The sequence below is a fragment of the Trachemys scripta genome, chromosome 1 (assembly GCF_013100865.1).
Source record: "Trachemys scripta elegans isolate TJP31775 chromosome 1, CAS_Tse_1.0, whole genome shotgun sequence".
NCBI classification, from domain to species: Eukaryota; Metazoa; Chordata; order Testudines; family Emydidae; genus Trachemys; species Trachemys scripta.
The window spans coordinates 226146774-226165962 of NC_048298.1; the positions used below are offsets into that span (position 1 = coordinate 226146774).

Here is a 19189-nt window from a genome sequence, read left to right on the forward strand (position 1 = left end):
GCTCCTTTTGTATCTCGATCATCAAGGGGCCCCACTGGTTGTTTAGCAGGCTTCCTGCTTCTGATGTACTTAAAAAAACATTTTATTACCTTTGGAGTTTTTGGCTAGCCGTTCTTCAAACTCCTCTTTGGCTTTTCTTATTACATTCTTGCACTTAATTTGGCAGCGTTTATGCTCCTTTCTATTTGCCTCACTAGGATTTGACTTCCACTTTTTAAAGGAAGTCTTTATCTCTCACTGCTTCTTTTACATGGTTGTTAAGCCACGGTGGCTCTTTTTTAGTTCTTTTACTGTGTTTCTTAATTTGGGGTATACATTGAAGTTGGGTCTCTATTATGGTGTCTTTAAAAAGCGCCATGCAGCTTGCAGGGATTTCACTTTAGTCACTGTACCTTTTAACTTCTGTTTAACTAACCCCCTCATTTTTGCATAGCTCCCCTTTTGAATTAAATGCCACAGTGTTGGGCTGTTGAGATGTTCTTCCCACCACAGGGATGTTGAACGCTATTGTATTATGGTCACTATTTCCAAGCGGTCCTGCTATAGTTACCTCTTGGACCAGCTCCTGTGCTCCACTCAGGACTAAATCTAGAGTTGCCTCTCCCCTTGTGGGTTCCTGTACCAGCTGCTCCAGGAAGCAGTCATTTAAAGTATCGAGAAATTTTATCTCTGCATTTTGTCCTGAAGTGAAATGTTCCCAGTCAATATGGGGATAATTGAAATCCCCCACTATTATTGAGTTCTTAATTTTGATAGCCTCTCTAATTTCCCTTAGCATTTCATCATCACTATCACCGTCCTGGTCAGGTGGTCAATAATAAATCCCTAATGTTATATTCTTATTAGAGCATGAAATTTCTATCCATAGAGATTCTATGGAACATGCAGATTTGCTTAAGATTTTTACTTCATTTGATTATACATTTTCTTTCACATATAGTGCCACTCCCCCCGCCCCCTGCACGACCTGTTCTGTCCTTCCGATATATTTTGTACCCCGGAATGATTGTGTCCCATTGATTGCTCTCAGTCCACCAGGTTTCTGTGATGCCAATTATATCAATATCCTCCTTTATCACAAGGCACTCTAGTTCACCCATCTTATTATTTAGACTTCTAGCATTTGTGTACAAGCACTTTAAAAACTTGTCACTATTTGTCTGCCCTTTTCTGATGTATCAGATTCTTTTTTATGTGAATGTTTCTCATCTGATCTGGCCCATACTTTATCCTCTTCCATCCTCTGCTCCTGACTATAACCTGGAGATTCTCTATCATTAGACTCTCCCCTCAGAGAAGTCTCTGGCATAGCTGGCTATTACTTTTCTCCATGACAACTAGGGAGCTCATCCAGTCTGTTGGCTCCTCACTTTTTTGTGCTACTTGCATTGCTTCCATCCTTGCAAGCTCAGCCTTGAGTTTATCATGGGGTGCCAATGGCACCTTTCTACAGGGATGGATAACTGGAAGGACCTCCATGCTTAGCCAGATCATATGTTCATCCTGTGAGCAACCCAACCCTTGAAACATGTCATGGTATTCCCAAAAGAATGCCTCATAGCCAAGTTCAATATGATCTTGTAGTGAGAGCACCCAGATTGAGTTTCTCACATGCAGCCAGACCTAAAATTGGTGTCACTTCCTTTGGCACTACAATGAAAGGGAGCCTGCTTGTACATGGTGTTTTTATGGTTGATACTAGCAATGCACCACCCCTTCACTGGTTTATTTGTTCCAGAATAACCAGTTACTTTTATTTTTGTTGCTCCCAGTTTTGGTCTTATTTATAGTCTCTAAATCTTGTTCAGACAGAACACGAACCTGAGCTCCTATGTCCAGTTTCAGTGGAATTCCATTCACTGTCGTATGCAGTATCCAGTCCTTCTCATCAGGATAAATCCCAGTACATCTATAAAAAACTCCTCAATGAGACTGTTTTTAACTGACTACACATGACTTTTCTGCATTTAGGATCTGCAGCATTTTGCAAAAATGATTATTTTCCCCAGTTTTGACAGAGTTTCCCAAAGGCAACACACTGTTTGGGGCTATGCTGTGATCCACACCTTCCACATGACCACCTGTGTCCAATTTTCCCTCTAGACGTGGTTTTCGTAGCAAATGGTTCCACTCTTTGATTTGACCTATTCTGACTATATTCGTTTGTACTTAGTACTTGGATAACCCCTTCTGGTGAATTCAGTTCTTTGGCTTGGGCTGTCACAGTTTCTGCTGCCCTACATATTTGGAGAACTTTTTCTAAAGTGAAGTTTCCACAAAGCACTCTCTCTCTGTCAACACATCCTCTTTAACACCCCAACTGATTCTGGCTCTGGCCACAGACTGTCATCTCACCAAAGTCACAGGTTTTACTGCATTTCCTTAATTCTGTGACATATTACTCTATGGTGTCTTTTTCTTTGCGCAAGCCTGTAAAAACATATCTTATGTTTTATTCCTTTTTGGCATGCAATGTTCTTCAAATTTAGTCAGTATTTTACTTAACTTCATGCTTTCACCTTTTTCAAACTTAAAGTTGTTATAAATATCCAATGCTTCCTCCCAAAACATGGGGAGGGGGAGGGGGGGGGGGGAGGAAGAGAAAAAAAAAAAAAAAGATTTCACTTGATCATTTTTCTTCTTTGCCTCTAGGGCTGCTAAACACAATTCAAATCTCTATCTAAAAATTTTCCAGTTCTCTGCAACATTGTCTGACAATTGCAGACTGGATGGATGGATGTTGCAACACATCTATTTTGGGCTTTTCCTCTCTTCTTAAGCTAGTCAAGCTATTATATTGCTTGCTAAATGCATGCAAAAGCCTCATGCCTGGTGCTCCATGTGCTTCTCTGGTGCCTCCCCTTGTGTCTGCTTTCAGTTGCAAACACTGGAGTTCAAAATGACTGCAGTTTCCTTCTCATTCAGCACTTCTGACACCATGTAACAATCTTGGGGTTCACTAAATAACAAACCAGTGAATGAGAAAAGAATAAAATTTTAATAAAAACAAACTGGAGAGCATCTGGTGAGCTACTGAACAAGCACTGTGGTGTTACCAGTCCCTATCTCCAGGGCACATCTCCAAATTTCTGTGTTCATAATACTGTCCCTTACGAGGGAGCATCTCTAAATTACAATCTTCTACAAATATCTCTCTACATGTATGTTTACAGATAAGGAGAGTTTGGATGCTGCTTTTCAAGAGCTACTCCTAGCCTTCAAGTCTCATTTATTAAACAAGCACAACATTTGTTTACTAGAAGAACTAGCTCTCAGTTTGTACTACTAGTTATTAACTCAGATTAATACTTACACCAGGAAAACAATTTGCTTCTTACACATGTCCAAAGATGAATATACACAATTTAATAATGCATTGCATTTTTGCAGGGTTTTTTTTGTAAAGTAGGTACAAGCTTGATTGTGCAGGGCCTACACATGTAACTCCAGCACCTGGTCTTTGTTTAATTGACTAGGAAACAGTAAATAGCTCCTATTTGCACATTAGTCATGCCATAATGTTTCTAAAAATAATCTAATGGAATAGGGTAGTCATTCAACTACTGAGAGGCAGAACATTTCTGGGAAAGTTTTGCATGCCTCCAATGCTTTGAGAAGGGAGAAATCATATTACATGACCAGTGCAATAATCCTCCCAAAATACACTCCCATCAGCTTTAGCAATAAGAAATCAAGTGCAAAAAAGGCTAGCTCAATTGTTAAATATTACTGATATAATTTAAATAGCCTGCAGAAAGCTTAGTAACTGAATTTCTAAAGCTGTGTTCCTTTTGCATCACTTCTACAGTTTTAGCCCACGCATGGGTAGATTTCTCCATTTTTGTAAAGGGCATGATTGTATCTCTGCCTTTTATCAATTTAAGATTTTTATACCCTTGCTAATATCACACTTGTGTCCCTCAGGGGTCTGTACTGGGACCATTACGGTGCAACCTATTCATAAATGATCTGGAAAAAGGGGGTAAATAATGAGCTGGCAAAATTGGCAGATGATACAAAACTACTCAAGATAGTTAAGTCACAGACCGCAAAGAATTACAAAAGGGATCTCACAAAACTGGATGGCTGGGCAACAAAATGGCTGATAAAATTAAATGATGCACATTGGAAAACATGATCCCAACTATACATATAAAATGATGTCCCACTCAAGAAACAGATCTTGGAGTCAATGTGGATAGTTCTCTGAAAACATCTGGTCAATGTGCAGCAGCAGCCAAAAAAGCTAACAGAATGGTAGGAATCATTAGGAAAGGGATAAATAAGAAGACAGAATGTATATTGCCTCTATATAAACTCAGGGTATGCCCACATCTTGAATACTGCATGCAGATCTGGTTACGCCCCCAATCCCAAAAAGATATATCAGAACTGGAAAAGGCGCAGAAAAGGGGGGGGGGAGATGATTAGGAGTATAGAACAGTTTCCCTATGGAGGAGAGATTAATAAGATTGGGACTTCTTTGGAAAAGAGACAACTAAGGGGGATATAATAGAGGTCTATAAAATCATGACTGGTGTGGAAAAAGTAAATACGGAAATGTTATTTACTCCTTCTCATAACACAAGAACTAGGGGTCACCAAATGAAATTAATAGGCTGCAGGTTCAAAATAAACAAAAGGAAGTATTTCTTCACACAATGCACAGTCAACCTGTGGAACTCTTTGCCAGATGATGTTGTGAAGGCCAAGACTATAAAAGGGTTCCAAAAAAAAAAAAAAAAAAAAACAAAAAAGAAAAAAAAAAAAACCAACACACCACACCCCCACTCTATACACTCATAGAAGATAATTCCATCAATGGCTATTAGCCAGGATAGGCAGGGATGCAAAACCATGCTCTGAAGTATCTCCTAGCCTCTCTTTGCCAGAAGCTGGGAATGGGCAACAGGGGATGGATCACCCGATAATTGCCTGTTCTGTTCATTCCCTCTTAAGCACTTGGCATTGGCCACTGTTGGAAGACAGGATACTGGGCTAGATGGATCATTGGTCTGACCCAGTATAGCCATTCTCAGGTTCTTTCCCCAGCCTAGCTACTGTTCCTCAGTAGCAACTCATTTCTATATTTACTACATAAATGGTTGGCTAAACAAAAACAAAACAAAAAAAACCCCTCATCTTTTGAGATGAGCTGATGACTACAAAAACCAGCTCAGTGCTTTCTCCACTAAGTAGTAAGTAATTTGACAGTTTAAAATTCCTCCCCTTTAAACTACTATATATCAGTTAACATTTTTAAAATACAGTTTTAGCTATACTACTGCATAGAGTATTTTAAATTCTTATGAAATGAACTGTTTTGAAAATGTTTATTGCAAGTCACATTTCACAACTACTAGACAAATAACATACAAAAACTATCAAAATATACAAAAAGCTGCATGAAGCAAATACTGTTACACTATACATATAACAACTGAGGTGAGCTTACTTCATTAGGAATAGAAGTGTTCCTAACATTTGTTAGCAGTAAGGTTTATTAAATAAAGTTCAAAGATTCAGAAATATGCTGTTATCAAGCAGTTATAATTCCATTAGGTATTTAAATATTACAAAAGAAACAAGAGTGCTATAAAAAGAAAAACCCTTTAATTGCATTTGACAGTTTAGTTACCCACCACTTGTAAAAACAGCATTTTCCTTAAGTTGGTGGAAATTTCCCCAATATTTCAAACCTAAATCTGTTTGTCATATGAAAGTTAATGCAGAACTAGTTACTCATTCCTGTACAGACAATTAAAAACAGAACTTCACCCTGATTAACAAGCAGAAATTGTTACGGGTGGGGGTGGGGGGGGGAGGAGAAGAACTAAATCCTCATTTACATATAGCACATGGCTTAATTTACTGATCACAAAAGGGTTTAAGAATAGGATGACCAATTATATTTAGACAGTTTATTACATGAAGACAGGTTTGAAATATATCGCATGCAGGATTCTAAAGCATAGTGACTGTCAGGATAGAAACATACATCAGGACAGAAAGATCTGTTGTGTGGTCAGTATCATTTCCACTCCATTTACTGAAACACATTTTACCCTCCACCCAAGTCTCAGCATGGCAGATGCAGTATACTGGAATGATAATTTGAATGACCACTTCCAAATAAAAAAAACATACTAATTTCTACCACCAACTAGTATTTAATGGCAGAATAATCTTGTTTTGACCTGTCAAATCAAAACAGAACCCTACCATGTCCATGGCAGATTTTTCTGAGCATCAGCACAGTTTACAAATTAGTCAGCTCAAGAGATGCTCCTTCTCTAGAGATCGAAGGAAAAGTTTCCTTTCAATTTGTGTACCTTCCTTCTATTAAAAAAAAAAAGTGGAGTTAAGAGCATGCATTATCTAGTGACAGCAAAACGGCAGACTTCAGAACCTACATATACTCTTATTTACATTATGGCCCTTGCAAAGGCTGGGAGTAATGCAGACGGACATACCCCTGTCTTTCCTTCACCAATCCCGAAGTATTTCAACCAGCCTCCTTTGGTATTCTGAAGCCACAGCATTGACCGACTATCAAGACAGTCATTTCCTGCTCTATTTGCAAGATGGCTGGAGGATAAAACTACCAGACTATATAAAGTCAATGAGGTTTTTTTTTTTGTTTTGTTTTGTTTTTTTAAAGGAAAATCACAACATAGCATTTTACATTAAATGGTACTGGGAAGCTTATGTTTACACCAGCAAGTCACATCGAATCTGAATAGTTGTGGGTTTGCACCTCATATGATAGGAGAGCAGTCAATAAGTCCAGTAAATTTGTGACATAATGAAGCTAAGTTTCTGCTGTCTGAATAGAGGGCCTATGGAACCCTAATCTGAACTCTTGTAAAACCTTGCAGAAGCTCAGTCTGAATGTTGAGGATCCAATATTCTCATGTGTATGCATTAAGATTCATTACGTTGTAGTGAACGTTCTTATGCTGAAATGATGCATCTAGTAAATGCCACCAGGAATACTACATAGCTCATCTATTAAAAAAAAACTACAAGTCAGAGCTATAGTAAAAAAAAGTTACATTCCTTTAGTCTCAAATTAATGCTTTCTCGGTCTGTTTCTGGAAGTAACTGACTAATGTTAGTTTTACAGTCAATCAATTATCTGCAGCCACTAGAGATCTGTGTCCATATCCTTCATCATGATGGGAGGAGCACACTCAGTGGAGGTGCATGCATCCAAACACTGCTTGAAAACTATCTCCCCGATTCTAGGCTGTGGTGTGGTCTAAACAATGGCAGTTGTCAAAGACCCATTATGGCAGCTGGGTTATAAGGAAGCCTCAGGCTTATCTTCTACACTAGCCCAAAAGAGGGATGAGACAGGAGCCACTATACCACTGGAGACACTCCTAAATGGGGGGCTGGGAGGAGAGGGCACAAAGCATCTGCAGCATAGCTCCCAGGCTCTTTACACTATTTTTAATGTAATTCAAATTAATGTTAGTATAGTACATTAACATTTAAGACTATCTGGTATAGAACACTTGGTGCAATTAATTTTTTTATGAATACAAAGACTGAAGCAGAGTAAAGTCAACTGTGAAAGCATGCTATTTAAAAGAAAACAATTTAAGAAACTTTAGCTCAGTTAGCAATGACATTTTTCCTGATTAAGATAATTTTGCATATGGGAAAGTACTGTGAATTCTACAAAGTTACCTTCTCTAACATACCATTGACACATACCGGCAGCAGTGTGTTTCAGTTAAGAAATTACTTTTTTAAAAATACATAAAATGTGGTCTAGCATTGTACCTACTTTCTAAAAATCCTACAAATGAAAAGATTTGAGGAATGTTCACATCAGAATATAATTAAAGTTTCACTATATTCATAAATGACTAGAAAGTGTGTTGTTTCTTAAGTGGTACATAAGTATCACATGTACATGTGAAACTACATTGTTCGTTGTAATTCACGTGATGCAGTATTAAATTTACCAATTCCTTTTATAAAAAACATATGCAATACAAAGGTCAATCAAAAAAAAAAACCCCACACACTTTTGCTACTAATGCAGCATTACACAGTCAAACCAAAGCTATATCCAAGTGGTGAGACAGGTCATGCAGAAGAACATCTTCAAGTCACATTCCCATCTGCATGTCAGCAAAGTTGTAGAAGCTGTCTACATCTTGAGAGGCGGAAGCTTTGTTCTCCGATGCAAAAACCTATATATTTGAAACAAGGAAGTAGTTACTTGTCACTGATATATACAAATGCAAGTCATCTCTGCTCATTCAAGAGCCTTACATGACAAATGTTTGTATTTCTAGAGATTTATTCATATAACAGGCAGAATTCATTTTTTAAAGGAAATTAAAATAGTTTCAGGACTCAGTATATGAAGCAAAGAAATTCGAGACTTCATTTGTCAAGCAAAACGATCTTTCCCTTATAGAAAATAGCTCCTGTTTAAGCAGTCCATCCTAAAACACAGTTTTAAAATTTTAGACTAGACTATTTAAAAGTCACTTCAACCATCATCCTGTAGGGGGAAGAAAAGCTATGAGGTACCATCAAACTCACTTAAGGAAACAGAGCAAGTACTCCACCACTTTCCCCTCCCTCCCAAGCCACACAAAACTGAGAAAGGCATTTCTCTCCTCTTCTCCCACATATACCTCCTCGGGTATATTTTCAAAATTTCAGAAGTACTTTCTCAGCAAAAGTGGCTTCCACTTTTTGCCAACATCCAAATTGTTTAATATTTAAAATTTTACAAAAAACTCCAATTGTGCAAAGTAGCTGTCCTTGAAAATAGTTGAAAAAAATATATTGATTTTAGTTAATTAACTAGGCCTGCCTGCATCCATCAAGCAGCTAAGATATATCTTAAACAATGCAATGTAAGTTATCAGGGAAATGGTTTGGCAGTTTATATCTAGCCTTAAAAAGCAAGTTTGTCTTCCAACCCAAAGCTGGATTTTAGAGAGTCTATTTTATGCATCCTAGGAGGAAGTTAAGATGTGACTAAATGACAATGTACAGTGGCTGAGTACTTCAGTTAACTGAGTTATCCAAGGTATCAAAGATAGAGACTGATAATTCTCTGTGATCATTCAAGCTCAAACATCTCAGGATCACCATACCAGAACATAACACGGTCCCAGCTAACATCAAGCTCAACTCCAGCTCTCAATCTTAGTTTTGCGATGAGATTGGAGAGTAGGATTTGTGTTCTTGTATTGGGCCAACCACTACCCTCCTTCATTTTGATATCAGGATAAACACCTCTCCTGTCAGTGCAAAAGGCCTGTTTTGATGATCCACTTTCAGAGTCCAGTTAACATGGAGCCCTCTGACACCCAATAAGGAATAATATCTAATAGATCTATTAATGCTTTGGTTGGATATCATGATCCATTTTTGGCCATGAATACAATGGCTCTTTAAGACCGTTTTCCTCCCACACTTGTCCTCACAGGACATCATGGTTTTCAGACAGACCGCAAAAGCTTTGTATCAAGACAAAACTGGGGAGCAGTATAACCCCCATCCGTAAAATGGCAATCTTCGACAGAGAGATTAAGTGACTGTCCAACGTCACAAAGGAAGCCTATGGTAGAGCCAGTAACTGAACTGAGTGAAGTCCAATACCTTAACAGTTAACTTCTTCCAATGTGAATAATGCAACCTATGGCAGAAATTTCAGTCTAAAGTCAGACCACTTACCAGAAGTTTTTGTAAGCGTGAACTGTGGCTGTGCAACTAATAATGAATGACTTCTTACAATGACCCTTACAAACATCCAGAGTGGTGACCAGAATTGTTTCAGGTGAAGAATCTAGTTAATCACAGTTGTTTACACCCAGTGACCAAATTAACTATTTCTAACAGCACTCTTCAAATCTAGCAGATAAAATAGCCTGTTTAGAATCCAAGCGTGCTCTCCATGGTATTAGATTTGTGTATGGAGGTGGTGAGTTTTTCCTGATGGGAGTTTCAGTCAGTGGCACATTCTGCATACCTCTGAGCAAGAGATGTAAACTGATCCATGCCCCAGCTGGTTGGTGAAGGCCAGCAGAGTGGTGCTAGAACCATTTCTGAAGTGGAGAATACCTCCTTGCAGAAGCAAGTCTGACGTTGGTTATTTCCATAATTAAAAAGTTGTGTTTCCTACTAAAAGTGATATGAAATATATTTCATAATATGCATTTTAAAAGTTAAATTATGGGGAAAAATCCTTCATTACGCAAATGCTTGTTTTATTATGTAAATGGTCTTTGGACTATGTGCAAACAAAAATATTTCTCAGACAACCCCATGTTCCAGTTACTTATTCAATGCAACAAGCATTTTCACATGGATGAGAGCATGAAGTTTTCCAGGGAAGAGTGCTGTGTGTAGAAACCAGCTTTAAGTGAGAAAGCAGGGTGTCATTTCTGATTTAGGACTCGAATTGATGGCACAGACATGCTACTTGAAGGTAGTCCAGAAACTGTCTCATTTGTACATGTTAAATTAGCTAGGTAATTAGAATTTTAACAATACACAGTGTTGGGGAAGGAGACTTTAATACTCTGTCCATGGCCACACCCAACATCATGATATGCCATTCCATATCATTTTCAGAAGTAATTCAATTTGATAATAACTGAAACAACTTCAGCCTTTGAATAAGGAACTGTAACCTAGAATAAGGAACTGGGAATAGCCAACCAACTTCAACCTCATTTCCGGAGAAAAGCATGCCAGCATCTCAAAGAAGCAATTTTTAGACCACTGCTCAAGCAACTCTATGCTAAGAAATTCATAGGGCAACTTCCTCTTTGGGTAAAGTCAATAAAGTTGTAGCAAGGCTACATCAGAACTATCTGTATTTCTCTAGTCTCATTGACCTACGTTGGTTTGGTTTTAAGCCTGGCTGTGCTATGGTTGATCTCATGAACTATGTTCCCTCTAAGTTGTGCGGTCACCCAAGAATCAATCAAGTCCCGCGCACTTGATTAGCAGAGCCACGCACATCCAGCGATGTGTGTTCAGGTGCCCCTCCTCCCTGCTGCTCTGCAGCCACATTGCTCCTGCTCTCTGCCTTGGAGCCCCTGGCCAGCTGCTCCCGGGACCCTCCTGCTTGCTGTGCAGAGTGGAGGGGGGGGGCGCTGATGTCAGGGTATCCCCTTCCCACCCCTGCTCATGTACCCCATCTCTGCAGAGTGGGGATGGGGGGGGCAGGACTCAAGAGCAGGATGGAGCTGCTGAGGTCTGAATGAGCTTTCTGGTGAGTGCCACTGTGCTTAAAGAGACAGCCACACGCACACCTCCCAACACATACTTGTGTTATTGTTACTTCTTGTTACCTCCTGCAATGCACATATATTCTCTGTAATTTTATTCTTCTAAAGTGTTATTTTAGTGTTTTGACTGATCAGTGCATTTCATAAAATTAAGTGTAAGAGAAATAAAATTCTTTGAATAGTGAGTTCTAAAATGCCTAACCTGTCCCGGCTGGAGTAATTATCCCTATGGGAACTTAAAAAAAAAATTATATGTAGGTTTTTTGTTTCTACTGGTGGTGCACATCCACACAGTACCTTGATATTGGTGCACATAAAATTCATTCCACACACTGATGGGAAAAAAAATTAGAAGGAACATTGCTCATGACAATGGATAAAGAAAAATGGTCTTGAAAAGTTGGCATCTTCTCACAATAAACCAACTTAAAGGCTGCTAACAAAAGACTGGGCAGATTGAATAAGTCAAGAAATTGTTCTTTTGAGGAAAACTAAGGAGTAGTTTTGGGCACCTTAGGGCTAATTCTGTCAGTGTCTACACTACAGATTTCCTCCTGTCCATGTAAGTGCCCTACACCAGCGATATAACTACTCCACCTCCACAAGAGGCATCACAGTGTCTGTGTAAACATTGCATCCCTTACACCCAACTTTGGCTGTCTTGTCAATTTCAGGGCAGGAGCCATGAAACTGACGAGAAATCTGGACAGCTAGAGCCCAGCTTCCCCCAACTCCCTGGAGAGCTAAGCAGCTGGACCCCGCTCCCAGCTGGGGCAAGAAGCCCCAGCAGCTTCCCCCTGCTGCTCCTGCCCCCAGGCAGGGCCCCCCGAGAAGCTAGGGCAGCTAAACCCCGCTCCCCAGGGATAGGAAGCCCCAGGTGGCTTCCCCTGGTTCCTGGTGGGGAATGGGGGTGGGAGGTAGCACATCAGGAGCCCAGGAACCTGTGGGGCAGCAGCTGAGAGACCAGGCGCTCAGCTCCCCACACTGCCCATCTTAGTTCAGGGGAAGCACTCCTCATGAGGATGCGCAACATTGTCCCCTGAAGGGTAGTGTGGACATGCATATGTAATTACTGCAGTGGTTGTAGGTCAACCTAATATAGGTTGACTTAGGTTTTCAGTGTAGACATACCCTTAGCTTAATGTATGCCCCAAAGAGGTATAAAAAAAGCTAAGCGAACAGATTAAAGGTTATTGGGATATTATTCAGTTTCTTGCTGTATCATATGATGCATCTCCTTTGAAATGTTCATGTATTAAGAACTTAGACAAACTACAAACACTATCCCAGAGAAAGCATTATTAGAACAAATGAAGAAGCAGCTATCTGAAAAATGGTAATGTGGTGTGAGAATGCTAAACTACGAGGATGTTTAAGTTCTAGGGAAAAACCTTGGTACATCTTTCGATTAGCACCATGACTGTCTTACAAATACAGTAGAACCTTGAAAGGTATCTAGGATCACTCTTCAGAAAAAACAGCAGTCTCATCCGACTTCTCAGCCAAGAATTAAGAGCAGATTGCTCCAGCGTGGTCTACTTTGTAAGTCCCAAAACACAGCCCTGCCTTACTGTACATTAGGTAAGTTATTTTTGCAACCACAAGTTTTAAATAGAAAGCTTAAGTTCTTCAGAAATTGATGATTTAGCATCCCCACTTCACTTGGCAGGGAAAGTTTCCTACTTCCCGCTGGTAAGTGTACTTTTCTTTGGAGTAAATTAAGTTATGTGAGTTTCAAAGAATTAAGGCTGATGTTTTCAGGTCTTGCTGGCTGACAAAACCTTAGCATATGAAAAATAAGGTTTCTAGATCATGAAATATTTTTCGGGCAGATTCTGGTCATAATTATTTCCTCAAGAGAAAACATAGCTCACCTTGGTTCCACTGAAGACATCATTTATAATGCTTCGACATCCTTCTACGGCACCATCTCCATTAAACTCCAAAGCAACAACAGGACCTACAAAGAGAGTTTCACCTCTAATAATGTTTTTTAGATTTCCATCTTAAATGGAACATTAGAGATTGGCTGTTTTCTTTATCCCTTTCAGAGCCCTGAGTTTTGTTCACATAAAGCCTCAGAGTTCCTATTGCAACCATCATCCTCCATGATAAGGATTAGTAATGGAGCTGTGAAAATACAAACGTTATCTGAAAAAAGGATGTGTACAAAGGAAAACATCTGCAATTCCATATTGGAAAAACAGCTGCTGTAGAAACAACAATACAGATTTCCAGTTGAATTTCTTGAAAAGCAGTTGGTCATAAACGGACCAGAAAATGAAGGAAAGTCTTATAGTACGGAGATTCTTATTCATGCTGATTGATGGACAGCTGTGAGATGGCTCAAAGTTCGTTATGATGGGACCTAGTCCTTCAGAAATTTGCTATTTAGCTTTTGCTATTCTATGTTTGCAGAAAACAAAGTGGTTTGTATGCTAAGCGTTAGGAAGACTAAAATCTATGCTTAACTGCTCACTATGGCTGTATTTGATTTCTCCAAAGAATGTATACAATGGGACTACTTCACCACTTACAAATATAAACACTAACTTTGAAGCTAGTGGTCTTCAACAGCATTCGCTTCTGTTTTAAATCCTTTAACGGTAGCGAATCATAGCTAATGACAAACTGGGATTCTATTTTAGTCTGCCATGCCAAGTTCTAGCTTTTTTCTTTTTGAATTAAAGATTTAATACAACACCTTTGTGGTTTGCCAGCAGCAGGGACTGAACATGCAAGATCTGGATCTAAAAGCATGAATTTATTTCCTAAGCTAAGAGAACAAGGTCTGTTAGATATTTAGGTTGCCATAGACTTAGACCCATGTGGTCCTGTCACTAGAAGGCAACCACACTGGGTTAGATCCCTTTTGGAGCATTGCCTGGAGGGATCAGGAAGGAATTCACCACTTCATTCGGGGCCTGATCCAAAGCCTACTGAAGAAAAATAGAAAGACCTCCCATTGATTTCAGTGAGCTACAGATTGTACTGCTCCTGTGGCTCAAGCTATTTCCCTTCTTTTGAAGTATTATCTACAGCCAGAGGAAATACACTAACTAAGATGGACTAGAAACTGAGTTTTAAGTGTCAGAAGGGGGGGAGGGGAACAAAAAAAAAAGACCTTTTAAGTGATATTTTAAGAAGCCTTACCTTTTTCAAGCAAAGGGATGAAGTCAGATGCACTCTGCTGGAACACTCTTTGAGCATCCTCTGCTTTCATTGAAACTTCCTTAGTCTGAACCAACAAAAAGCCTTTGCCAGTCATCTGTTAATAAACAAGGGTACCCATGTTAAACAGCTGTTAATATCATTGATATATAGTGAGGACAGATGTTTGGCTTTTCTGAAAGCAAAAGTCCAAATAAATTACATGGGAATAGAATACACAATTTTCCCCTCTGAATATTAAATCTTCTCAATTTATTCTCTTCTTCCCTAGTTTACAAAGGAAAAGCACTCTCTTCACCACACCTGAAGATTGAATGGAATGAAAAGAAGACATCCAATCTTTGCTTCTGTTCTATTCCCCTACCTGAAACTAAAGTTTTTTCTTGTACATTTTTTAATTTGAAACTACATGTGCTGAGCATCTACAAGTGCTACTGAAGCTAACTGCCTGACTTGCAAAGGTGTTTAACACCATTAGCTTTTCTTTAGCTGCAACGGACACCAAACCTGGATCAGGCTCCTCTCTAACCCACAACTACAGCATCTGGCTTTTATCTACTAGTCAAGATTTTTTTTTTTTAAGCCATCCACAAGTTTATGGTTTTAGTTCTAAAAAGGAAAACACTTCTCTGTACAGAGAAGCTATGTAAAGATATTGTATCCATACGTTCAAGAAAGCTTCCAACTGGACTCTTACCCAAGTACAAATAAATTACTTGTGCACATAAAATGGCACTTTAAAAGTAATTTTTGGTGCTCCCATATATCCCTCAAGTTCGATAGGTATCAGAATAAGATTGAACAATCTCAGCTCATGTTCAGATGGCAGTTATGGGTACATTATAAATACCCAAATCAATGCAAGAAAATGCATCATGAAAAACAAGTTTGGGGGTCATAGTTTCATTTTTTCAACTCACCAAAACTAGATACTGAAAAGTGTTTTAGTAGACATCCAGAAGCAAGCCAGTTTGAACTTCAGTATCTTCACTTCAATAAGCTATGAGAATTTGCAATTTATTCCAAAAGATATGAAATTGGAAAGTCAAGAAGCTGGAAATAGAAAAAGGTGTCTTACCTCATCAATTAACTTTCTAGCATTTGCAGTTGTGTAGTCTCCAGCGAAGAAAACTGCCAGACATGATTCTTCACTGCTCTTCTGCCTCCCACCCCGGGTTATTGGAATTATGCTCTTCATGGTATCTGTAGAAATTCTGATTACTTTTAGTTCCTCAGATGTAGGAATGGGGACATAATCCTGAACTATGGCATCTTCAGGTAGAAGACTCCAATTGTTTTCTCCTGACACTGGTGTAAAGTCATGGATGTTGCTCCATGTGTTATTGAAGATACTCAGTCCAGCATCTTTGAATTGTAAAGCCAGCTCTGGATAGTAGTACTGGAAACAGCCAAATTTCATACCTGTGGATGACTCGATAATGGGTTGGGTGGCACAGCACAAGAATACTTCCAACTTTCTGCAGTCCCGGGTGCGAAATTGTTGGCACGCCACTACGCATTTACAATCTTTGCAGTCACGGAAAAACACACTGCCTTTTACGGGTCCTAGAAAGATTCGGCAGCTTGTACAATCATCAACAGTGATTGTTGCAGAATGGTCAAAAATGTAGATATTACAGTTCTCACAGTCCTGAATGACAAATTGTTGCCCTGCAACTTTTCCAGGTAAACGACCCACAGTTTCATCCTTAAGTCCAGAAAACGTGTAGTCTTTGGGATCAACCTAGGAAAAATATATAACAATAGTTTTAAAAGTGACAAAAGCAATAGCTGGTATTAAGAACAAGCAGAGAAACCGGAACAAACTAAATTCAATCAGAGACTGAGCATCATGGAACTGGCCAGGACACCCCCTCTTCAGAAGAGACTTTTGTCTGGGATTTTGTCGGTAATGGGAGGCAGAAAGATGGTCTGCCAGTGCCTTTATTAAAAGATCTGGATTCAATTCCTGACTCTACCACAGATTTCCTGTATGATCTTGGGGAAAACATGCTTCAGTGCCTCAGCTATACAATGCGATGGCAATCTTTTCCTTCTCCCTCCCTTTCTCTGCCTGGTCTATGGATTGTCTTACGAAGAGCGCACAATCCCTTCTCCAATGTTTGTACAGTGTGTAAACTACCGTATAAAATGTACCCTAGGTGCTGCTGAAATAGAAATCTATCATAGATACTGGTCAGCATACCCACATCTCATGGGTCTTCGTGCTTTTCAGCTTGTCTTTTCTTCCACTACCTCGCTACCTGATCCCTGGCAAGGAATTGGGCAATATTTTGATCAGCATATTTTGCATTTGTTAAAAAGTTATCCCTCTCTAGCCTGCAACATCACAAGGCAGGAAACTGTTACTCTAGACTGTATACTCTATAGCTAATAGAGAATGCAGATTTTCTAATTGAGACTGTGGACAAACATTGGCTGGGCTGGCACAAAGTCAGCTTTATAGCCTCTGTCTCCTGACATCACTCTCTTGTTCAGGAGGGCCCCCTTTTAAAAAAAAGGAAGTTGTTCATTAAAACAGGACTCTTCATCCAATTAAGAGAATGACTAATTATCAGCCAATTACAATTTATGGTTTGGAAGTGAACTTAACAGAGAAACAAATGCTATACTGCAAGATAACTAAGGTTAGTTTTTGCTACATAAGAATAAAGAAAGTTTAAGTGTTACAGCAGCTTCCATTCTGCCCTCGTGTGTATGTGTTAAAATGGCATCTTACAGTAGTTGATCACTTAACACTTGAAAGTGTAGGATATTCTTACATGAGAGGTCACATCAAAAGCCTGGCATTCAACTCCATACTATATCCAGTGTCAGCCTGATAGCCTTGGAGCATTTGCCAAGCTGTTAGTAATTCTAAATTCTATATAGTCAGATTTAGGAGTATTACATGTCCTATTTTTCCAAAAAGAATAACCTCCCTCTATGCAATTTTAGAAGGTTACATAGACAATGCAGGAAAAATGGTATAGACACGAGTGAGCCGAGTTCCAGAAATGCCTCTTGCCAGAATATCCTTCCTCACTCTGGAAATCTTAGAAGAGATTTATCCAAAAATAGATGTTGAAACTGAAGACTTCAGTAAGGAAGTTATAATCTTTTCAAGAAAAATGTTCTTTTTTACATGGTAGATAGCTAGAGAGAAAATTAGTCTGATGGAGTGCTACATGCAGCCACTGAGGTGTGTTCTTTCTAAAGTTTTGTTCCCTTTTCCTTGTAAACTCAAGTTGGCCAATCTCCTTAAATTGTGCTGGCAGGCCTTAAGACAGACAGCCCCGTAACAAGGAGATGAGCTTGGCTTTCAGACTACTGCAAACTCTTGGGGTATAGACTGTTTTCTATGTCTGTACAGAGCCTAGAATAATGGGGCTCAAACCCAGCTGAACTCTAGACATTTCCTAATACTATTAAACTTGTATGATGTGGTAAACACTTTCATCAGTAAAGAACGAACAATTATGATTACAGAGACCAAATTTCAGGACTCTCCCCCCCAAATGCACACCACTCCAGACTACACCACAACTGGAAGCTAAGAAGAGAAAAGCAGGGGAATACCGGTGACCATTCCAGAGACTTTCAAGGAAGGGGTGGTACAGTGCCAGGGGGACTCCATGAACTACACTCTGTGGTGCTGTTTCAAAGCACAACAGTTGTTTTGGGCAGGAATGGTACAAATGTTATTGTGATTTGAACTTAAGTGGACTAGAGAGCAGTGGCAGGTCTCACAGAATGCATTCAGAGAACCTGAAGTTAAAAAAAAAAAAACACAAAAAACAAAAAACAAAAAACCACCAACCACACACCACCCCACACATTTGCTCATATTTATTGCAAGCGTTTAATAGAAGACTTCAAGGGAATAATTTGGATAGTGTTGGGATAAACTGTTACTGTTACAATGGAGTGTGGAAACCAAAGGATAAGATCTCTCCAAGAAAGGAGAAGATGAAAGTTTAGGTTATGACTTCCACTGTTCAGCATGAATATATGCTTTTTTTTTTTTAAATATATAAAGACTTCAAAATAATGCAGCTTCAGATATCTTTAGGAAGTCATGTAGACATACCATATTTCAATACAATTAGTTTTTCTTAAAATCTTGTGTAAAAACTAGAAAAAGTGCGTCATTCGATAAAGCTTAGTCTAATTTGTAGTTCAATCTCAAGTGACAGTGACTTAGTGGAAACAAGTGTTCCTGAATCACTTAGTCATAATCAAACACCCTTCCATATGTGTTAAGAGTGAATGAATAGTCAGCTTGTGACTTCCTGAATTGAGTGCTCAATTGTGCTTAACATTTCACATGCCAGCGAGAGAGAGCGCGTTGTTAAATGCAAAAGAAGCATTGTTGCAACACAAATTAACTGCCTTGATTTTATTGTGTCACAACATGAAGTTTGTCAATTTCCTTTATAGGAAAATTGCAAAGCAAAAAATGAAGACCAAGTTAACTGAAACTACGGTGGAAGAGGCAAGTTGCACAGAAGTGCTTTTAAACTCCCCAAAAACGTTAATTTTCCCCTCACAAAATTCCCTTGGTGCTTTCTGATTCATTGAAGACAGTCTGGAGTGCAACAGCACTAGTAATGTCAAATGTATGCATGCTGAGAACTAAGGACCCCCAATCTACTGCGCAGAAACTTGCCAGTGTAAAGCAGCTTTCTGCGCTGTACCTCCAGAGGTGTACACACTGCCACACCACTTAGTGTGCAGAAACTGCG

At 39.2% G+C, this 19189-nt stretch overlaps 1 protein-coding gene across 1 annotated transcript in view; it reads right to left on the minus strand.

Annotated features, from left to right (window-relative positions):
* Nucleotides 1–5319: 5319 nt before the first annotated feature.
* RP2 (RP2 activator of ARL3 GTPase) overlaps nt 5320–19189 on the minus strand; it is a 34042-nt gene continuing 20172 nt past the window's right edge. The window contains exons 2-5 of the mRNA XM_034757898.1: nt 15523–16188; nt 14427–14541; nt 13148–13233; nt 5320–8207 (exon numbers count right to left, since the gene is read on the minus strand). Coding sequence (XP_034613789.1) covers nt 8124–8207; nt 13148–13233; nt 14427–14541; nt 15523–16188 — 951 coding nt within the window. The 3' untranslated portion in view covers nt 5320–8123. The remainder of the gene's footprint in view (nt 8208–13147; nt 13234–14426; nt 14542–15522; nt 16189–19189) is intronic.